The following is an 18,401-nucleotide window of genomic DNA, read 5'->3' as shown; positions in this document are numbered from 1 at the left end:
AGAAACAATTTTTAAAATGGTGTTCAACTGTAATCTATATTTATTTTGTAATTTACATTTAAAATGAATTATTTATTTATTTATAGTTTTTAACAAAAGACAGTTCTCATGTAAGTCCATAGTGTTTCTATCAGCTCAAAGTTGAAAAATAGACGTCCAACCACGGAGGTAACACGTTGACCTCTTACGTGACACCAACGTAACACTAGAACACGCCCCTTCAGTCGTTGTTTCCGGTTGCTTCACTCGGTTGCATTTTTTAAATATCCAGGGGGACTTTTCAGGCAGCTCTAAAGGGAGTAGTTACTCTTTGACTAAATGCACTTCCAAATAATACATACTCGGCGTCTATAACGACTTACTTGAAAAATGTTTAACAATGGTCTCGAAATGTCGCCATTTCATTATCTAATGTTGGTTTAATGCATGTATAAAGCGTCGTTGTGCTTTCTCGCGCCCCCTACTGGTGCCCTTCCGATGGAAACCTCCAAAACATAAGAAATGGCCATCCAACAAATTACGCATGCGCAGTAGTCAGCGCTTTAAAACAAGTCTTGAGGAGGGAACGTGAAGACAGTTGCAGGTGGACTTGAATAATAGTCGATGTAAGCTGAAAACGTATAAAAGCGTGTTGGTAAAAAGCAGGTACGTGTGAATTATGAATATCACAATGCGTACGTTACAGCCGGCCCTCTGCGGGCGCGCGGTTTGTCCGTTTAACTAACCGGTTAGCGTTAGCCACCTAGCTAGCTGTTATTGTTTTTTCGTGATTCCGCGAGAACCAAAATGGAGGAGATGGCTGATGCCAGTGTCCTACACAGCCACTCCCGAGTCCTTGTTTGAAGCCTCCACACTGAAATGTCGACCCAGGTGCATTATTAATGGGTCAAATTCCCATCAAACCCACGAGTTTGTTACCAAATCAGCGTGTCTGTGTTTGCACTGCTGTGTTAGTATAGCTTAGCTTCAGTTTTCAAACCCGGCGAGCATTTTCTTTTGTAAAATGTGCCCCCAAATCATACACAGTTTAACCGTGTAGTCCTCTTTGATTTGTCCAACCGTTACAAGCCCGTGTATGTTTTTTACCCCAAGCGCAAAGACTTTGTACTCTATGAAATAAACACACAGGAGGAGCCAGACGGATGAATTTGTCCTTTGTTTTTGCAGGACAGTAGCTTCGAGTTCACATGTGAAGTTGCTGCTGGTTGAATCTCAGGATGAAAAGTCGTCGTTGTGTTCGCCATGACTCTGAGGTCCACGCTGTATCCAAACACGCGATTCAGGCAGCACGCTGATGCCGGGGTCGTCACCGTTAGCCCAGTGAGCCTCAAGAGGGAGTCCTGCGACTTTGTTATAGATGTTCAAGACGTGCAGAGGGGCGAGATCCCAATCAAATCAAAGGACTTAGACCAGAATTACATGACAAGCAAGGTTGCCCTCGCTGCCACTGTTGCAGAGGTAGTTCAAGGAGACACTAAACCTGTGGGGGTACTGTCCCCTGTCAGACCAATGGGGGGTGAGGGAACCCCGGTGAAAGGTAAACCCCTCTCTGTTGACAATATGGAAAACCCTCAGATGGCTGTGAACAATAACTCAAAGGATGCCGGTGCTGATGAAAGTGCGAAAGGGGTTGTACCTGGAGTGCTTGGCACCGCATCCATCGAACTCTCATCTGAGGGTAAGTGGAGGAACATCAGGAAGACCCCTGCCAACCCTCACACACAGGCCAACTGCCTCCGTCAGATTCTCCTCCTCCAGCTGGACCTCATTGAACAACAGCAACAACAGCTCCAGTCCAAGGACAAGGAGATAGATGAGCTCAAAGCAGACAAAGAGACGGTACGTTAAAGTCTTGGTCCGTCTTAATGTGTTTTCTGTCACTTTTTTCCTTCTTTATCCCAGAAATGTTGCTTTTTTCCACACTCATGTCTTCCTTCTTTTGCAGCTGCTTGCACGTATTGAGCGAATGGAGCGCCGCCTTCAGCTCACAAGGAAGGACCCACCCCGTGATAAGCGCCTTTTCCAGCCCTTGGAGCCATGGACCCCTGACAAAGAGGACATGTGGGATCTGGAGCTCGAGAGTCCACAGCCTGACCCAGCCACGCCACTCATCTTCAGTCGGGGTGGCAAAGGTCATAAAAGGTATAATAAACGCCAGCAGAGGCAGCACAAGTGTTTGTTCCTGTTCCACATAATAAAGTGAAAAAATGTTCTGTATAATTTGGTCTATTCAGACTTTGTCCATGTTATTAAAGGAAAATGAGGTGACATTTTTCTGCATACGAAAGACCAAAAAGATTTTAACCGTCCTCCAAAGGGAAACTGCCATTATTTATTTCCTAAATATCCAGAAATAATGGGGAATTGATACTGTTAGATAAATGGTAACATGATAAGATGCCGCAGACTTGTTGTCTGTACTGTATGTAGACCACTTGTGTTTCCAAAGGCCAATTTCCATTTTATGTCTTTCATTTTTAGGAAATCTTGCTTTGGTGATACAAAAGTGCAAAAATCTCGAGGTAAAAGTGCCAAGTTGAGCCCGCAGAAGCCCGAAATTGAGCCTGGCTCTCCTAATCAGAGAGAGCTACGCAGCAAGGAAACCCCAGAGAAGACTGTTCCCGCGAGGGCAGAAAGGGACGGTTTGCTCCTTTGCAAAGAGGAGGCTGAACTGAGCTGCCAGATGGAGGATCTCCCCTTCATGTCAACGACAGAGATGTATCTGTGTTGCTGGAACCAACCTCCTCTGTCCCCCCTGCGTGAGACTTCCCCGAAAAAGGAGGAAGAGGTGGCCAGTGAGTGGACTCCTCATGTAGTACATGATATGCTGATTGTTTGTAAGCCTAACCTATATCCCACCTTCAATCACTTTATCCTTCAAAGTGTCCTGAACAAAATATCTATGAATAAACTCTTCTCCCTGCTTCTGTTCACCTCCTAGTCCCATCTTGGAGGGAAAATATAATAGAGCCGCTGAATGAAGACTCCTCCTTTAATCCCCCTGAGGTGAGCGACGCATCTGAAAAGAAACTTGTACCTCCTAAAATGAACTCACATCAGATCCAAATGAATTTTTAACTCACAATTCACTTCTGTTTCCCCTCAAGCCGCTAGACGACGGCGTGTTTTTGAAACGTCACTCAAAGCTCGAGTTGGATGAGAAGAGGAGGAAAAGGTACCGGTCGCTGACTTAAACTTGGTTTAACATTTTAACAAATGCATTTCTTGAGTGTTGAGCGGTATGGGTGCTGGAGTAAACTGCAACAACCTGTATTAGATCAATTTTATCTAAATTTTGATTATTAAATAGTTTTGATGAGCATTTTCGGAGACTTGGTCTAAACTGAGCCCTGGATTTAAATATTAAAGACCAGAGTATGAATAAACATCAAGGTCTGTTCTGCTCTCATTGTTGAAGAATGCCAAAGTATCCCCCACCCCATTTTAATGAATGAAAGCTGAAGGTGTGATATTATCAGCGATCCAAAATAGTGTTTTGTTTTTTTGTTTTTTAATTTATTTTTTGCCATAATTGAGCAGCCCCACTACCACCTGTCTCTCACTCTTTACTTTTCCTGTCATGTAAACGAATCCTGCGTGTTTCTAGATGGGATATCCAGCGAATCAGAGAGCAGCGCATGTTCCAGCGTCTGCAGCAGCGCATGAACAGGAAGAAAGTTGTCCAGGAGACCGAGCCGGAGTTGTCGTCCTTCTATCCCGACACCGAAGATGGTACATCTTTAGTATTAGAGCAGTGTAATTCTTAAATCAAACCAGGAGATTTTCATTCTTAATTTTAATTCTTAATTCTCTTCCAGTTGAAAGTATAGTGATCACTCCCTTCTTGCCTGTGGTTGCATTTGGTCGGCCTCTGCCTAAACTCTCACAACAGTAAGTTAAAAGTTTTTTGTTTTGGGCTTTTCCTTTATTAATATACAAACTGTTAATAATATTGGTGGATTATCTTTAAATATGGCCAAAGCTTCCAATAATAAGCTCAGCATATGTACAAGTGCTCTCTGTGAGGTTAAAGCTCAGGCACTACTTTGTTTCTGTGTCAGTAGGGCCATATATCCTTAATATGGTTGAGTGAGCACAGCAGCCCCACTCACCTGCCTGTTTGGCTCACATGGTAACAGAAATTTGTCTCTAACTGAACAAACATCATAGCTAAAATCTTTGTGTAGTCTGAGTTTCATTTAAGACAAAACATCAAATGAAGTGAAGGCCATTTTCACAGTCCACCTCTTCCCCTGCTGTATTTCTTCTGTAATTTATTGCAGGCCTGTATTCATTTAAAGCTGGGATAAAATGATTTAAATGGAACCTAATGCAGTCCTTTTTTTTTTTTGTCCTTGGACTATCACAGTAGCTTTGATGATTAACAGTTACATATCCTTATTTAGCTTATACGGTGCTTTGGTGCAGCCCATCAGTTTGAAACAAGCTCCCTTTGAGCCAGGAGTTAAATTATTATTATAAACAAAACAAACAAACTTTAAATAAATAAATTATATTTTAATAAAGCTGCTAAAGGACACCACTCACCCCACTCTAGTGAAAAATGAACAGACACCAGAGGGTTTAATATTATTATTCAGTGATGGTATGTTGATAAGGCCATTAAGCATCTGTTTTATGTGCAATTCACTCACATATCTCATCTTTTCAACATTTAGTCTCTAATAAATATTGTAGTTTTACCACTATATTGTCTGGCCTTCGTAAACAAAAGGTTTGAAGTTTTGGTATACGCCGATGCTTTTATAAGAACCTGAAGCTGTTTTTAATATCAGCATCTGTCATTGTAACTCTGTGTGTGTAGCATATATATGATATAAAATGAGAAAAAGCAGCAGGAGCATTCCAGTTATTTTCACTCGTCTTTACTCTTGAACTGAGGGTCGACTGTCCGTTGTTTTCTCTCCAGGAACTTTGAGCTGCCTTGGCTGGATGACCGCAGCCGGTGCCGCATTGAGGTTCCCAAGAAACACACGCCTCACCGGACCTGCAGGAAGTGAAGCCCTTAAAAAACAGCAGCAGTGGTGGGAGAAGAAGATGATTATGATGATGCTCCACACCCAGATTAAAAAAAACAAAACAAAAAAATTTGCTGGTGTGGCAGGGAGTCGCATCACTAGTCGCTTTGTTTAACTGTCACTGTTGCTTTTGCTCTCCTGAGTTTTGGTAAAGGATGGACGATATCTGCAGGGCAGGGTGTCCTTGATGTTTTCGGTCTCTTAAAAGAGAGGCTGAGCCCTTCATGCCAGAAGATTACAGCCCTCAAGTCAGCAGCTGTTCATAATTACACATTTACCAAGAGTTACATGCATGTCCTGATACTTTTTTGGTGGATCTGCACCACAGACGTAAAAAAGACCCATAGACTTAATCAAACAGATGTGGTGTTTCTGTTGTGTTATATGGGGTCGGTAGTATTAAGGGACAAGCTGAGGAGCTCTAATCTTTGTGCATACGTGTAGAGGGAACGATTTAAAGCCACTTTGACTGAAAATAGAGCTTCGCGAGCAATGCAGCTGCATCCTTTTCGCTTGGGTTGTGTCACCGCGCCTGTTCTCCCCGCATCAATGTCGTGCTGTGTATTGCCTATATCGATTGCACACGACTGCATTAAGATTTTATCGATGTTAGGTGTGATTATTGGGAGTTTTGAGCCAGCATGATTTCATATATATGCATATATATATATATAAAATAATCGAGCCAATCCAGTGTAAGGTGAAAAATGTAAACAATCAGATGATTGGGTTTGAGAACAAAGGTACAGGAAATTATTCGGGTGGTAAACTTGGCGTCGAATTCAGTAACCTGTCCCCTTTTTTTGTTGTTGTTGTTGTTTTGGGTTTTTTTTGGTTTTGGTTTTTTTTGGTTTTGTTTCTGTTAGTTCCTTTTTTATGTGAGATGCATGGACTCTCTTTAGCTGTTTCCAAATGATAAAAAAATAAAAAGGTATTAGCATGGCTTTGCCCCAAAATGGAGAATAATCTCTGCTCATTGGGCTACAAAAATACTGTCTTGAAAGCATGACCTTTGGCCGCTCAGTTCGGCCGATCTGATAATAACAAAGTTTGATTTTTGATCTTGATTTTTCTCTTTTGTTTCAAATCAAAAAAAAATAGCTTGTGTCCAGTAAATATACGATTTAGGTGTACGCATCAGACTCCTGACGTTCACGGGAGCCGTTTTAGAAGCTTTCTAGCTGTAGTCTGTGCGCGCTCTTTAACACGCTGCCAGTTAATCTCTCCCTCTGCGAGTTCATCTCAGTCACAGTCGCAGTGTTTGGTTTCTGCAGGTTTTCCTCTTCGCTGTGTTCTCTCAGCCTCTTCTACATTTGATGCAACAGCTTTCTGCAGCTTCAATTTTTTTCAGCTGCTCAGTGTGCACCTGCATATGCGGCACATTCTGGAAATACAAAGTCAGTTTTTGTTTTTTGTTTTTTCCTGTTGTTTTTCTGTACATAGCTTTCAGAAACAAATGTACATAAAACATTGCTGTTATTTTTTTATTATTTAATGTTGGAAGTGTTGAGTACATCAATATCGTTCTATGATTGTAAGTTGACAAATTGACAGTTTTGAAAGTAAAACTTTTTTTGGAATAAAATGAATATGTCTATCATATGTGGATGTGGTTATTTGATAGGGATGAAGTGGGTACAAATGTACACTAGGAGGTTGTTTATGAAAAATACATAAAAGCTATTTTTTCCATACATAGCACAAAAACTGTTTAGATTTAACCGTGTACAACTTCAGCCTCATCTCCTTTATCTGTGCCTGTGATCCCGATGACTGGAGTAGAGAGGAAGTATAACTGAAAATTTCCAGGTGTTAACAGGTCATTAACAAGCTCCTTTCATGTAGTCTTGGGCTGTTCGTTCTCATGATCATCCCACCCCTGGCTGGTCCTTTTACTGCACCAGCAGTGTGTTATGCTTACAAATGAAGCTGTTCTAGATGATATTGCATGGATCAAAAAATGACCGTACTTTTTTTTAATTCCATCAATTTTCACAAGATCTATAACGCCACTGTCTGAAATTCATCCCCAAACCACCACAGAGCCTCCACCATGTTTCAGAGATGACTGTAGACTCACAGTTGTACCTCAGTCTGGACTAAAACTTCAGATATTTAAAATCGCTCTGTAAGACGACCTGCTGATTTTGAGCCCAGTTCTTGTGTAATCTGCCTTTTCTCCCTTGGAGTAGATGGATCAACTGAAGGGTCAGAGTCATTTCTCAGGTCCGGCATCATCTTTTGTGCGCCGCTTGTCCACTTTCCTCATTGTTCTTACAGACACGCTGCACACCATGCCCAGATATGCCAGGTTTTCAGCTGGTAGCTCTTTGGGAATCACCTTGTTGGTATAAAATTTTATATCACTCAAACTGTTGTTTCTGGCACTTTGTAGATTCAGCTAAAGAAATGGGACCAAAGTCTTTGATCTTATGACTGCTAGTAACAAAGTACCTAAATATACAACTTAAAACCGGTTCTTTGTTGTGTGTTTTGTGTAAACACTGAATCAGGAGACTTTTTTTATGCTTGCATGGTTCATAGGTCAGTGTTAAGTGGGTGAACATAGGAAGAAGCATTCCTCTGCAATTGATCAGGTACAAGGACTGGATGGGAAATGAGTGAAAAAGCAGCCAATGTCCAAAGAAAAACTTTAAAAGACATCGAGAAAGGCCTGGAGAACTGGTGCTGAAGAACACCTTAAAAAAATACTGGCAACCACCAGTGCTGCCTCTCAATGTCACAGCAGACACACTTATAGTATCAGTTTCAAAATCCTACATTGCCTTGTTCTCAAGTTATCACATTCACGTAATTTTCAGAAAGCTTTTTCTGTCCTTGCCATCAAGCTCAGTGAGATTCGAACTTGTCCAAGATTTGTAGTAGATACACCTGTGGTATCAATTTGAAAATCCTAAGTGACTTCCTTCTCGAGTTATCGCCTTCACAAATTAAGGTGTCCCAGTGGGGTGACGCACATACCCCATCAGCCTTTTATGGCTGAGGAAAATATAAAGAAATGATGCGTGACTCAAGACTTCAGACTTCTTCTCAGTTCTCTAAACTAACAACACATGTTCATAGAACCTCAGTAGCAGATATTGAAAACCTATCTCAAGCAGTTTTTCAGAAAACTGAATAATTGAAATAAACGAATAACAGCTGTGATTTAATTCACATTAAGTTTATCTTTCCCCTGGAATTTTGTCTGAGATGTTCAGGTAGAATCTGCTAAAAATAACACTCTGATCACACAGCCAGTTATTTAAATCTGGAAAAAATGTTTATTGAATAGAGAAAAAAAACAAAACAGGACAGTTTGTCAAAAATAAACACCACTGACTCTTTATTAACATTTTGGTGAAATAAATCTTAAGAGTGCCAAGTCAGCTGACCTCACCTTTCTTTCCAAATATAATCTGTAAAATCTGTGAATGCAGCTGCAAAAGATGCCGATATTTCAACTTCCTGCACAGCATCTTCAGGTAAACCCTGACAAACCGCAGATTCCATCTACTAAACAAAAAAGGCTACAAGTGTATTATTATTATGATTATGGTGATACAAACACCAAAACAGCCTCATGTACAAAAAAAAAAAAGAAAAACTTCACGTCACCCATATAAAATGTCATTTTTTGTGATATTACCAGCTTTCGTTTGGATTTCCTTAAACAGTTTTATAATTAGTGTTAATTTAATTTGTGAAAACGTCATGCCTGGAGGAGTTAGTATTTACAGACTGTGACATAAAGTCAGCTTGTGTCATTTGGCAAAGTCGTAAATGAGGCAACAATTTGCCAAACCTATGAAGGATAATGACCCTTTTGCTTTTTTTTTTTTTTGGATAAAATACATATTACACATAATGAGAAAACACCTCAAACAGAAAGCCATACACCTTTGTCATACACCCCAGTTCTGCTGCAACAAACCAGCGTACCGCTGGCTCTACTTCCAATAGAATCTAGACACAGAGATTCGAGTATGTTTGTATTAAAGGCTTCGCCACAGCGCTCAATCTCTCCGAAGGTTATTCAGACGCTCCTCCAGGTCTGCGTCTGCGTCGGCCAGGGTCGCCTGAGGCTCCGCCTTCTTCCCTCCTGCCACCGACAGGCTTCCGCCAGTGCTCGGCAAGCCTGAAATAAACACGGGGCGTTAAAAGAAAATATCCAGAGATTCAAAGAAAAAAACGTAAAAGGGTGTTTTTTTTTCTTACTTGACAGTTCATCGGACAGGTTCAGACCCAGCTCATCCAGCACTTGGGACACAATGGCGTCGCTGTGTAGGAAGCACAGACATGGAGAGTAAATCAGAAGTCTGCCAGTCGTATTGATATTGGGTGCCAGATAAACTTCTTCTTTAAATGATTTTAAAGAAGACTGTTTAATAAATCATCTAATCAAATCAAAGGACAGCAGGGCCACCACAGAGGGTATCTCACTACTGTCAATAAAAAACAAACAAACAAAACTTTTTAAAAAAAAGTAATAGAATAAAAGAGTGTTCTAGATCTCAAACACACCAGATCTGTGATCACTTTTAGCTCATATTTGTCTTTTGTCCGTAAGTGTGTTCTGTTGTATATCTGTCAGCTTCGTTTCATGCTACCTGTCACTGATGGGCACTACGGATGTAAATTAGCAGCTAAATTGCTTATTGTAGCTTCATTTTTACACAGCTGCGAAAGATGATGGGAAATATGATGAAATTAAAAGATTCAAAGGTTCTACTTCCACATAATTTATCTTATACTTTGATTTAAATGCTGTACTATAGTGCTGTTGATATACTAGCACCCTTCTTTTAAACTGTTTATTCCAAATGATAGTTGTCCAATATTACACCTTTCTCATATTTTATTAGTTTTGTTTTTAATGTTTTAAAAATTTAAGAAAGATCTCAACTACAGGAGCTTCCTGGCCTTGGAAATCCATTGTCAGGAAGCTCCACGTCCACAGTTTATGTGCTGATGTTAATGCTAGAGGAAGTTTGGAGCTCTACAGTTATGAACTCAGCAGAACGTTGGCAACTTCTAGACCCGCTCTGTAGCTTCATTTTTTAGTTGAGTTTCTCTGGTTCCTAAACACATGACTTGGTGCCATGCTGGCATCCTATTACAGTACCACGCTGGAAATCATTGAGCTCTTTGTTTCACAAATATTTGTAAAAATAAATCACAGGCCTGGGTGATTGATTTATACACCTGTAGCATTGAGACTGAAAACACCTGAGATCCAAGATTAAGAGACTGAACAGCTCAGTACTTTGGTCTGGTCATGTTCCGATGCTCTGAGAATCCCTCACCTCTCCTCCTCATCATCCTCGTCTCCCATGGCGTCGTCGATGGCGTCGTTCATCATCTCTTCCTTCATGTCCATGATTTCACTCTGTCGCTCAAACTCCATCATGATCTTTTGGATCTGAGGCAGTTTCAGCTGTGGGGATGGGATGAATAAATGAGAGTCTGTCAGCACGTTGAGCACAGTGCATTACTATTTTTTAAAAGCTGGATCACAGAATGTTTGCTGGTTATCGGACCTGTCTGTTCATGGTGGCCATGGCTTTGGTGACGCCTTTCATCGCCTGCGCCATACTGTTGTTGGACTTCAGTGTCTGTATCTTCAGGCTGACCGCCTGAATGTTGGCTTTCATCATGATGAACTTCTTAACGTAGCGCCTAGTGCGCACTAAATCTTTGGCCATGATCTTGACGGCGTCCTGCAAAGACCGAAACGATAAAATCACTGTGAACATTCTTCCGGTACAAACGAAACTCTGCTCACAAGCCCCACGGCCTCACCATTTGCCCCTGTTTGGCCATTTTCTTGATGTCAGCGATAATCTTCTTCTCCTGCTGCTCCAGCTTCATTCGCTCCCGGTCCAGTTCTCGCATGGCTCGGTTGAGTGCCCGCTGATTCTGCCTCAGCATCTCCTCCGGAGTCTTCCTCCTTCCAAACAGGAAATCCATCTGGATGTGGATATAAGCAGAGGATCAAATTTGATCAAACAAATATCAGTTATGGCTCCTTTTTTATATTCCTGCAGTCCTCTGGGATCAGTAGCCATATGATGTGGTGATTGAGTAAGAAACAACAGGAACCATTGAAAGTACCCTCTACCTTCAGTTATAAAGTGAGATTAATCTATCTATCTATCTATCTATCTATCTATAGGTTATCGAATACGCCAGTGCCTTTAAATCGTTTTTATCTGGTTCATTATTCGATTAATCAATCAGTTGAACAGGTAACAGTCTTCCACAAAACAAAAAGTGTCAAGGATTTCCCTTCTTCTCTGATGAGCTTCTCTGTCACACATGGAGTTAAAATAAATCCATGTGGGTCAAGATAACAAAAACAGGTAACAAAAACAAAAGATTAATAAAAATTTAAAATTAGAATGGAGAAAAATAAAAGTAACTGAAATTTTGATAAACGCAGACTGAAATTACATGAAAATATGGACAATGGAGTCTGCAGTTTTAGTCTCGGTGAGCCTGGTGAGGCTTTGTTCCACATTTCCTGAGACCTGAGATGACCACATGACTATGAATCAGCTCCCTTCAAAAACTCCTGTGTTTATATTGTGGTGTGTATTCTGATCACCAGTCCCCCCCACCCCACCCCCAAGTAAATATATAAATAATTAAAATTAAAAATACTAAAACTTACACCAATAACAGTGGACATTAATGGTTATTTTAAGCCTGAAATATCAGACATCATAATCCTAACTCAAACCTGAGCTCACTCCATTGGCTTACAAACACATTATTAATTATTAAAATCGCTTTTCATCATTACTGTGTCAATAAATTGATAAATAAATGCCTGACATTTGGTCAGTTGGTGGATGTGAGAATACGAGATGGGGGGTTTCTATTTGAACTTCTCTGCCTTCCGTACAAATAAAACCCCCACTCTAAACAAATTTACAGCGACATTTTCTACACATATAAACGTGTTTCTAAGGCCGTCTCGGGCTGTCACGAGCCCCTGTTTACTGGACGGTTACTCAGCAGTCAGTTATGTGACCAAAGGCCTGAAGTCTAAATCCAGCCTTGTTTAGCTCGGTTGTTCTCCCCCTCTGGCAGGGCGACAAAAACCAACAGGTAACCCCACCACAGCGTGAGGCCGGCGGTTAAATCTCACCGTGTACGGTGGAGACGGGGGTCCAGACGGCGAACACGGCGCGAAGAGGCGTCAGCTCCGACTTCTGCTCGAAACAAATTTAAACGGTTATTTGTTTTCTTTCCTACGCTTCCGTGTTGCTAGACTTTTACTTCCCGGAAATTACGCCATCGTGCACACCCAGGCAGACGTCAGTTTTACCATGGTGTCACATTTGTCACGTGCCTACAGTCGACACCGAGAAAGACAGACATACATTTCAAAATAAAAGCTAGAGAACTCTTATACAGTAAAGCTAGCTAAAAAAGATAGCTACAAGCTATTGTTATTTATTTAATTTATTTATTTTTTGCGTTTAACTTAATTCTTAACAAAGGAAGCTGTAACAAGCTGTAACAAAGGAATCTTACAGCCATACAGTGCTGTGAAAAAGCTATTGGCCCCACCCTAATTCTTTCTTTTTGATTTTTGTCTTTTTAAAAATATTTGTCACAGTTGGGAAGTTGGGAAATAAAACATATAGAAAAATATACTGATTAAAATTAAAGCAAAGCAAAACATGCAATAACGATAAAATTATACAAATAAAACCAAATAGATAATACAACAGAAAAGTAATTAAATAACAGTTTATCCATAGAAATAGACGTTTAATGACCAGTACGAAAATGAAACTAAATATTACAACAGCAACAAAAGTACATGTCAGACTTGACCCCGTAAGAAAAATGTTATTTATGCGAAATGTATTATTTTAATTCCATACATTTCCAGCTTTGGGTGACGCCTGTCATCAGACTAGCAGTCTCAGGCTTTTATTTTGTAGGGTAAATGACTCCACGTCAGGTCATAATATCCGCTGCTTGCTGAGACTGGATTGCACATGTGCGTAAAGGCTACAAGCATGTCTGCTGAGATAGGAAGTTGGTTCTTTAACTCATCGTGACAGATTATCAGTGAAGGTCTCTGACACATCTGTGGATTGATGGACTTCTCGGGAAGCTGATTCGAGTTTCTCCAGTGCAGAGGCTGCCCCTTGTATAAATATGGCTGGATTTATTGCAAATCAGCGCAGGTTGCTGCTTGTATTGAACAGAAGATTTCACGCACCTTTATCAGCCTCCCAGGTTGCCTTTTACTACGTAACAGCTTCACACCTGAACCCAAAGGACAGCAAGGTCAGCCCTGTAGCGAGGGGGCGCTCCAGGGTCCAGCACAAGCCTGCAGAAGGGCAGGAGCATGAGGGGTCAACTCAAAGAAAAGTCTTTAAAAGTGAGATCTCACTGCTGCAGAAGCAGATGAGGGGAGATGACTTCAGAGTGTCACCTGAACTCAGGAAACTGTGCTTGGACGATTTCCCTGCAGAGAGGGAGAGGCAGGTGAAGCAGAAACCTGCACCTGAAGCCAAATCTAAGGACTGCGAGGTTGTTTTTGGCGTTGCTCCCTGCTTCTTGGCTCTCACTCAGGGAAGGAGGAGGGTCCGTAAGCTGTTTGTAAAAGATGGCGAGGCCTCTCACAGGGCGTCTGTGTTGAAGGTGTGCGAGGAGGCTCATCTGCGAGGAGTTCGAGTCCATCGGGTCAGCAGGAAGGAGCTGGACAAGATGTCCAATGGGGGAGTCCATCAGGGAGTGTGCCTGCTTGCCAGTCCCCTGAGCTACCTCACCGAGGACTCTGCACCCAGCAGGAAAGATGCTCCACTGTGGCTCGTTCTGGAGAGAATCCACGACCCCATGAACCTCGGCGCCATCCTGCGCTCTGCTTATTTCCTCGGGGTGGACAGAGTCGCCAGCAGTCTTCGCTACACCTGCCCGCTGTCTCCAGTGGTCAGCAAGGCGAGCTCGGGCATTATGGAGGTGATGGGGGTGTATGGATATGAAAACCTTGCAGAGATGTTGAAGCTGAAGATGGAGCAGGGCTGGCAGGTGGTTGGCACAGTGGGACAGGAAGCAGAAGTGTTGCAGGTGCCCATCACCAAGTGTTCAGACTTTAAAATGACCAAACCCACGTTGCTGCTGATGGGAGGAGAAGGAGAAGGACTCTCCAAGGAGCTGCTCTCCACGTGTCAGACACTTCTCACCATCCCAGCGGGCAGGGAGCTGGTGCCTGGCATAGAGTCTCTCAACGTTTCTGTAGCCACAGGCATCCTGCTGCACTCTTTGCTGTCCTCCAGGAGCTCGTGATTGTTTCCTGGGATTTGTTGACTATATTTTCTCTGCTATCTGTTATTTGGCATTGGTGTTATTTGATACTTGTTACTTGATATCAATGTTTTAAGTCATCTTACTGTGTAATTTGTATCTTTGTACAGCACTTTAGCCAACACTACTGTTGCAATTAAATGTGCTATATAAATAAACTAAACATAGGTAAACGTCCACATTTTCAAACCTTATCCATGTGTGTTTTGATTCAGTACCGGAGTACAGGAGTACGTCCTGGTCGCCCAGCATCAGGACTGTGTAGTGTCTATTATTTTTATGTCTTTTGCTCACATTTTAAGGTAGGTTTCTGTATAATCAAACATGGATTTGGGTACGCCAAAGTTTCAAGGTGCAAAATGTCCTCCACATGTCAGTTTGAGGAACTTTTGATTGCACAATTGAAGCATGAGGACCAAGCGTGACAGCTACACTTTTACTGTGTTTTGCTCCACACAAGGTTTCTTTTATCCCCCTCACAAATGTTGCTGTCCTCCTCACAGACCCTTGGTTGTGTGTTGATACAGTAAATCTAATTATGATTTTCTGCATTTGCAAAAAAAATATTTGGTAACACAGTGTTTCTTGTTTAAGTTTTGGTCCTCCTCCAGAGGCCTGGATGTTTGAGGATTTGATGGTTCGGCTGCACCTTCCTGAACAGAGACCTCTGATGTTGTTCCCAGAGACTGTTGGAGCCATGATTCCAGCTCCTGTTACCAGTGGGACGCTTTGATTTTACCTTCCAGTTGTTCCTTGAGCCACTGGGAATTCTTGATTATCTCATATCCCTTCTATCTAATGCTACTGTCAGCTGCTATTGCCAAATCTATCACAGCTGCTGTCTTCTGCTCTTTTGCAATCACCGCTATCTCTGATTGGTTGGCCAGCAGCTGCTTGTGTGTCCCACAAGATTCTCATCCACCTCAGAGGTGTCTCCCATCACAACAAATAGGTTCCAACCCCTACCCGCTACTTTAGGTTGGATAAGTGGCAGGTAGGGAATGGCAGATAACTTTTCGGACTATTCCTCCAAAAATGTGCATATATATATATATATTAGTTTCAGCATATAACTTACATTTTAAGTCAACTGATTTCAATTTTCTCTTCATCTGCTGTCTTTTGTCTTTGCCTTACACATTTTTTATTGTACACATGTTGACCCTTGACCAAAGAAAAGAAACACCTGTGGAATAAGTGACACCATAATGACTCATGTGCATTTACTGCCCCAGTACACCATGACAATGAGTAGACATGCACAGTAGGAGGACCTCCCCTAAGTGGAATGCAGCCCTGATTAATAAACCAGAGCTTTTCCTGCTGCAACACGTCGACTGTCCACTGAGGAAAGAAGACTGCGGTTACGCTGCACATCAAACACTACGTGTCCAAAGGTTTGTGAACATATGATCACAGCAGCGGGGAATTTATCAGTCACAAGACCATCAGTGACGTGCAGCACTGATACTGGCTGATAAGGTGTCGATCACATCTGCTGCTTTAGTTTATCTTGGAGGCATGAATGAGGGTGACGTCAGGGCTCCATGCAAGCTTGTCAGGTTCTTCCTCACCAAACTGTAAAACTATTTACTGAAGCCCAGGGCAAATGCACAATTTTTATTGGTTGTCAGGTTGTAAGTTGATAGTTTTGCTCATCTCCTGTGACAGGTGTGTTCCCATGAGTGTTGTCTTCTTCTTTACTATCAGGAAAAACAAGCAGTTCTTACACTTCTATTAACAAGAATCCTAAGAATAAAGGAAAGACAGTAGGAGATGTCTACATACTTTTGGTCATGTTACTGAGATAAGATCTCCATTTAAAAAACACTTTTCGTTTTTTTGTAGAAACTGAAAACTTAAAGTGACATTTACAAATTAATGAAAAAATAAAAAGTTTGTGGAAATATACTAATTTTTTTTGTTTAAACCTTTACAACTAAAACTGCAAATACAAACCAACTTTCATTATCTAGCAAAGAAAATAGCATTTGAAGAGAATATAATGAAAGCTAGAACAAAACAGATACATAAAAGTTAATTTTTCATATTCTGACTGCTGTAACACAGTCATTTCCTAGATTTTTATATAAATAAAGTATTTTTTTATTATTATTTTCATATAATGGCTTTCATATCAGTTACACACATCAGTGGTTTACTCAGGAGGTTCGACTTGTGCCTAAATGATACTTTTCATCAGGTGGTAATTAAGTCCTTTTGGACTGCACCAAGATCCACATTTTTTCCAGAAAGCTAAAAGCTTTCCAAGCTTTCACTATAACAGCTATTTACATCCAAACCAATCCTCACTCTTAAGAGGTCAAACTTAGTTTGGTAAATCTTATTTAGGATTTTAACATTCACCCTTATACTTTCTGCTTTTCTTCAACGTCAAATTTCAGAATATGATCACAGTTTATCAGTTTTAATTTATATTATTAGAATGTTTGTCTTCCAATTCACTTAAACACAGGTTAGTCACCAGTGTGGGTTTCCTCATTTTAGTTTAAGTGCTTCAAATTTTTTTAATTGTGTTTTTTGTTATTTCAGTGGTAGTTTTAGCTTGTCTTTATTATGTAATGGGTGGCATTTGTCAGGGACAGATGAAATGTTTAAAACTGTCGCATAATAAAATAGTGGTTTAACACATTTGCAAATAAGCGAAAGATTCCCAGTTTCATCACAGGAGTTGGCACAAGTCCCTTTCGGGTTGTGTCAGGAAGCGTGTCTAGTGTAAAAAATCTGTCATAACCGCCACATGGAATGACCTGCTGTTGTAGCTCCTTTTAAATAAGCGTCAGGGGCGGATCTAGAGAAATTGTCTCAGGGTGGCATGAGGGTGGCATGGAAATCAGATTGGGTGGCAAAATCAAAGCTTTTTTTAAAAAAACCCAAAACGCAGGTTTTACATATGGTTAAAATGATTCAAATGCAGTAAGTATAAACATGTTATGTAGACCACATAGTTAAACATTCAGTTACATAAAACATGTGAATTTTGAGTTTATGCACTGTACAGCCTGTATAATAAATAAATATGTAGCCCAATACGTATAAAATCCAGAAAGCAACACAACATGGGGCGGTTCATTTACAAGGAAAGGTCTAACTTAAGTTTCGCTTTTGGAAAAAAATTACACTGTCAGGAACAAGATTTTAAATTTGTATTTCACCTTCAAATTGTTTTATTTTATTTTTTTACCTTGCCTTGCTTGGCATCATTCTTTTCAGCACAACCTCACGTGTCTGGATTTACAGTTATTATTTCATTGACATACTGTATTAACACAACTGATCTGAAATCACACAAAAAACATAAAATCCTAGTAGTAGTTTTTTTTAACTGTAAAAACCACAAACATGTTTAGTAAATTATTTTCACAACTTCAAATGCAAATATAAATTGTACATTTTGAAAACTTATGCATACATTTTGTAAACAATAAAGTTATATACAACTATTTATCTAAAAATGCAGCCAACACATCTGGTGTTCAAAAAAAAATTGTACAGCCATTTAAAAATACTACTATAACTAAAACGAGAAAACAATCAGGTGTTACGATAAAATGTCCCAGAAATTATTTTTGCCAGTACAAAGACAGAGGAGAAAACCACAGGGATAAACCCTGCAGGCCTCTAAATAGGTCTTTCACTTCTCCGGTTTTCCACCTGGAGACAGTTTACATTGCACACTAACTATACCCTAACTCTAAGATCTAAAAAAAAAACTTAACCCCCCCCCCCCCCCCCACCAAAAAAAATAAAAAAATAAATCACTATGAGGGTGTCCAAATTCATAGGCGACACCATCACACCCAAAACCTCCCCTTCTTCCTAATCATACGAAACCCACGTGTTGCCGTTTCCACCAATAGGAAAGAGGTGGCTATTTTTCCTTATTTACTGTTTTCGCGCTGTCCTTAGAAGACGCTTTTTTTCTCTTTATGTGCAAAAATGTTATGTTGTAGACATTGAAAGAAATATTATATATTATAATTTGGCTCTTTAAAAATCTTCTGGGTGTGG

General features: G+C 40.6%; 3 protein-coding genes across 5 annotated transcripts; 2 read left to right on the top strand and 1 right to left on the bottom strand.

Annotated features, from left to right (window-relative positions):
• Positions 1-231: 231 nt before the first annotated feature.
• On the top strand, positions 232-5,882 carry msl1b (MSL complex subunit 1b). 3 transcript variants are annotated; one of them, XM_005725783.2, is made up of 9 exons: positions 232-645; positions 1,168-1,839; positions 1,946-2,142; positions 2,482-2,795; positions 2,942-3,006; positions 3,108-3,175; positions 3,608-3,732; positions 3,819-3,891; positions 4,931-5,882. In XM_005725783.2, the coding sequence occupies exons 2-9, from the start codon at positions 1,243-1,245 to the stop codon at positions 5,019-5,021; spliced, it is 1,530 nt and encodes a 509-aa protein (XP_005725840.1). In that variant the 5' UTR covers positions 232-645; positions 1,168-1,242; the 3' UTR covers positions 5,022-5,882. The 3 variants fall into 3 exon arrangements, with proteins under 3 accessions (XP_005725840.1, XP_005725838.1, XP_005725839.1); XM_005725781.2 differs by having other exon boundaries at positions 2,482-2,837; XM_005725782.1 differs by lacking the exon at positions 232-645 and adding an exon at positions 672-870 and having other exon boundaries at positions 2,482-2,837.
• Positions 5,883-9,014: 3,132 nt separating this feature from the next.
• On the bottom strand, positions 9,015-12,380 carry chmp2a (charged multivesicular body protein 2A). Its single transcript, XM_005725780.2, has 6 exons — positions 12,193-12,380; positions 10,842-11,009; positions 10,580-10,759; positions 10,346-10,476; positions 9,258-9,319; positions 9,015-9,177 (listed from the first exon to the last, which is right to left on the bottom strand). Exons 2-6 carry the CDS (start codon positions 11,007-11,009, stop codon positions 9,056-9,058), a joined length of 663 nt encoding a protein of 220 aa, XP_005725837.1. The 5' UTR covers positions 12,193-12,380; the 3' UTR covers positions 9,015-9,055.
• A 429-nt stretch (positions 12,381-12,809) lies between these two features.
• mrm1 (mitochondrial rRNA methyltransferase 1 homolog (S. cerevisiae)) lies at positions 12,810-14,591 on the top strand. Its single transcript, XM_005725779.1, has one exon. It carries the CDS (start codon positions 13,218-13,220, stop codon positions 14,349-14,351), a length of 1,134 nt encoding a protein of 377 aa, XP_005725836.1. The 5' UTR covers positions 12,810-13,217; the 3' UTR covers positions 14,352-14,591.
• Positions 14,592-18,401: the final 3,810 nt, after the last annotated feature.

Source organism: Pundamilia nyererei, unplaced genomic scaffold, assembly GCF_000239375.1.
Source record: "Pundamilia nyererei isolate P.nyererei 1_Seehausen unplaced genomic scaffold, PunNye1.0 scaffold00017, whole genome shotgun sequence".
Lineage (NCBI taxonomy): Eukaryota > Metazoa > Chordata > Actinopteri > Cichliformes > Cichlidae > Pundamilia > Pundamilia nyererei.
The sequence above is the reverse complement of the archived record's forward strand: the minus strand, read 5'-3'. Positions and strand labels throughout refer to the sequence as shown.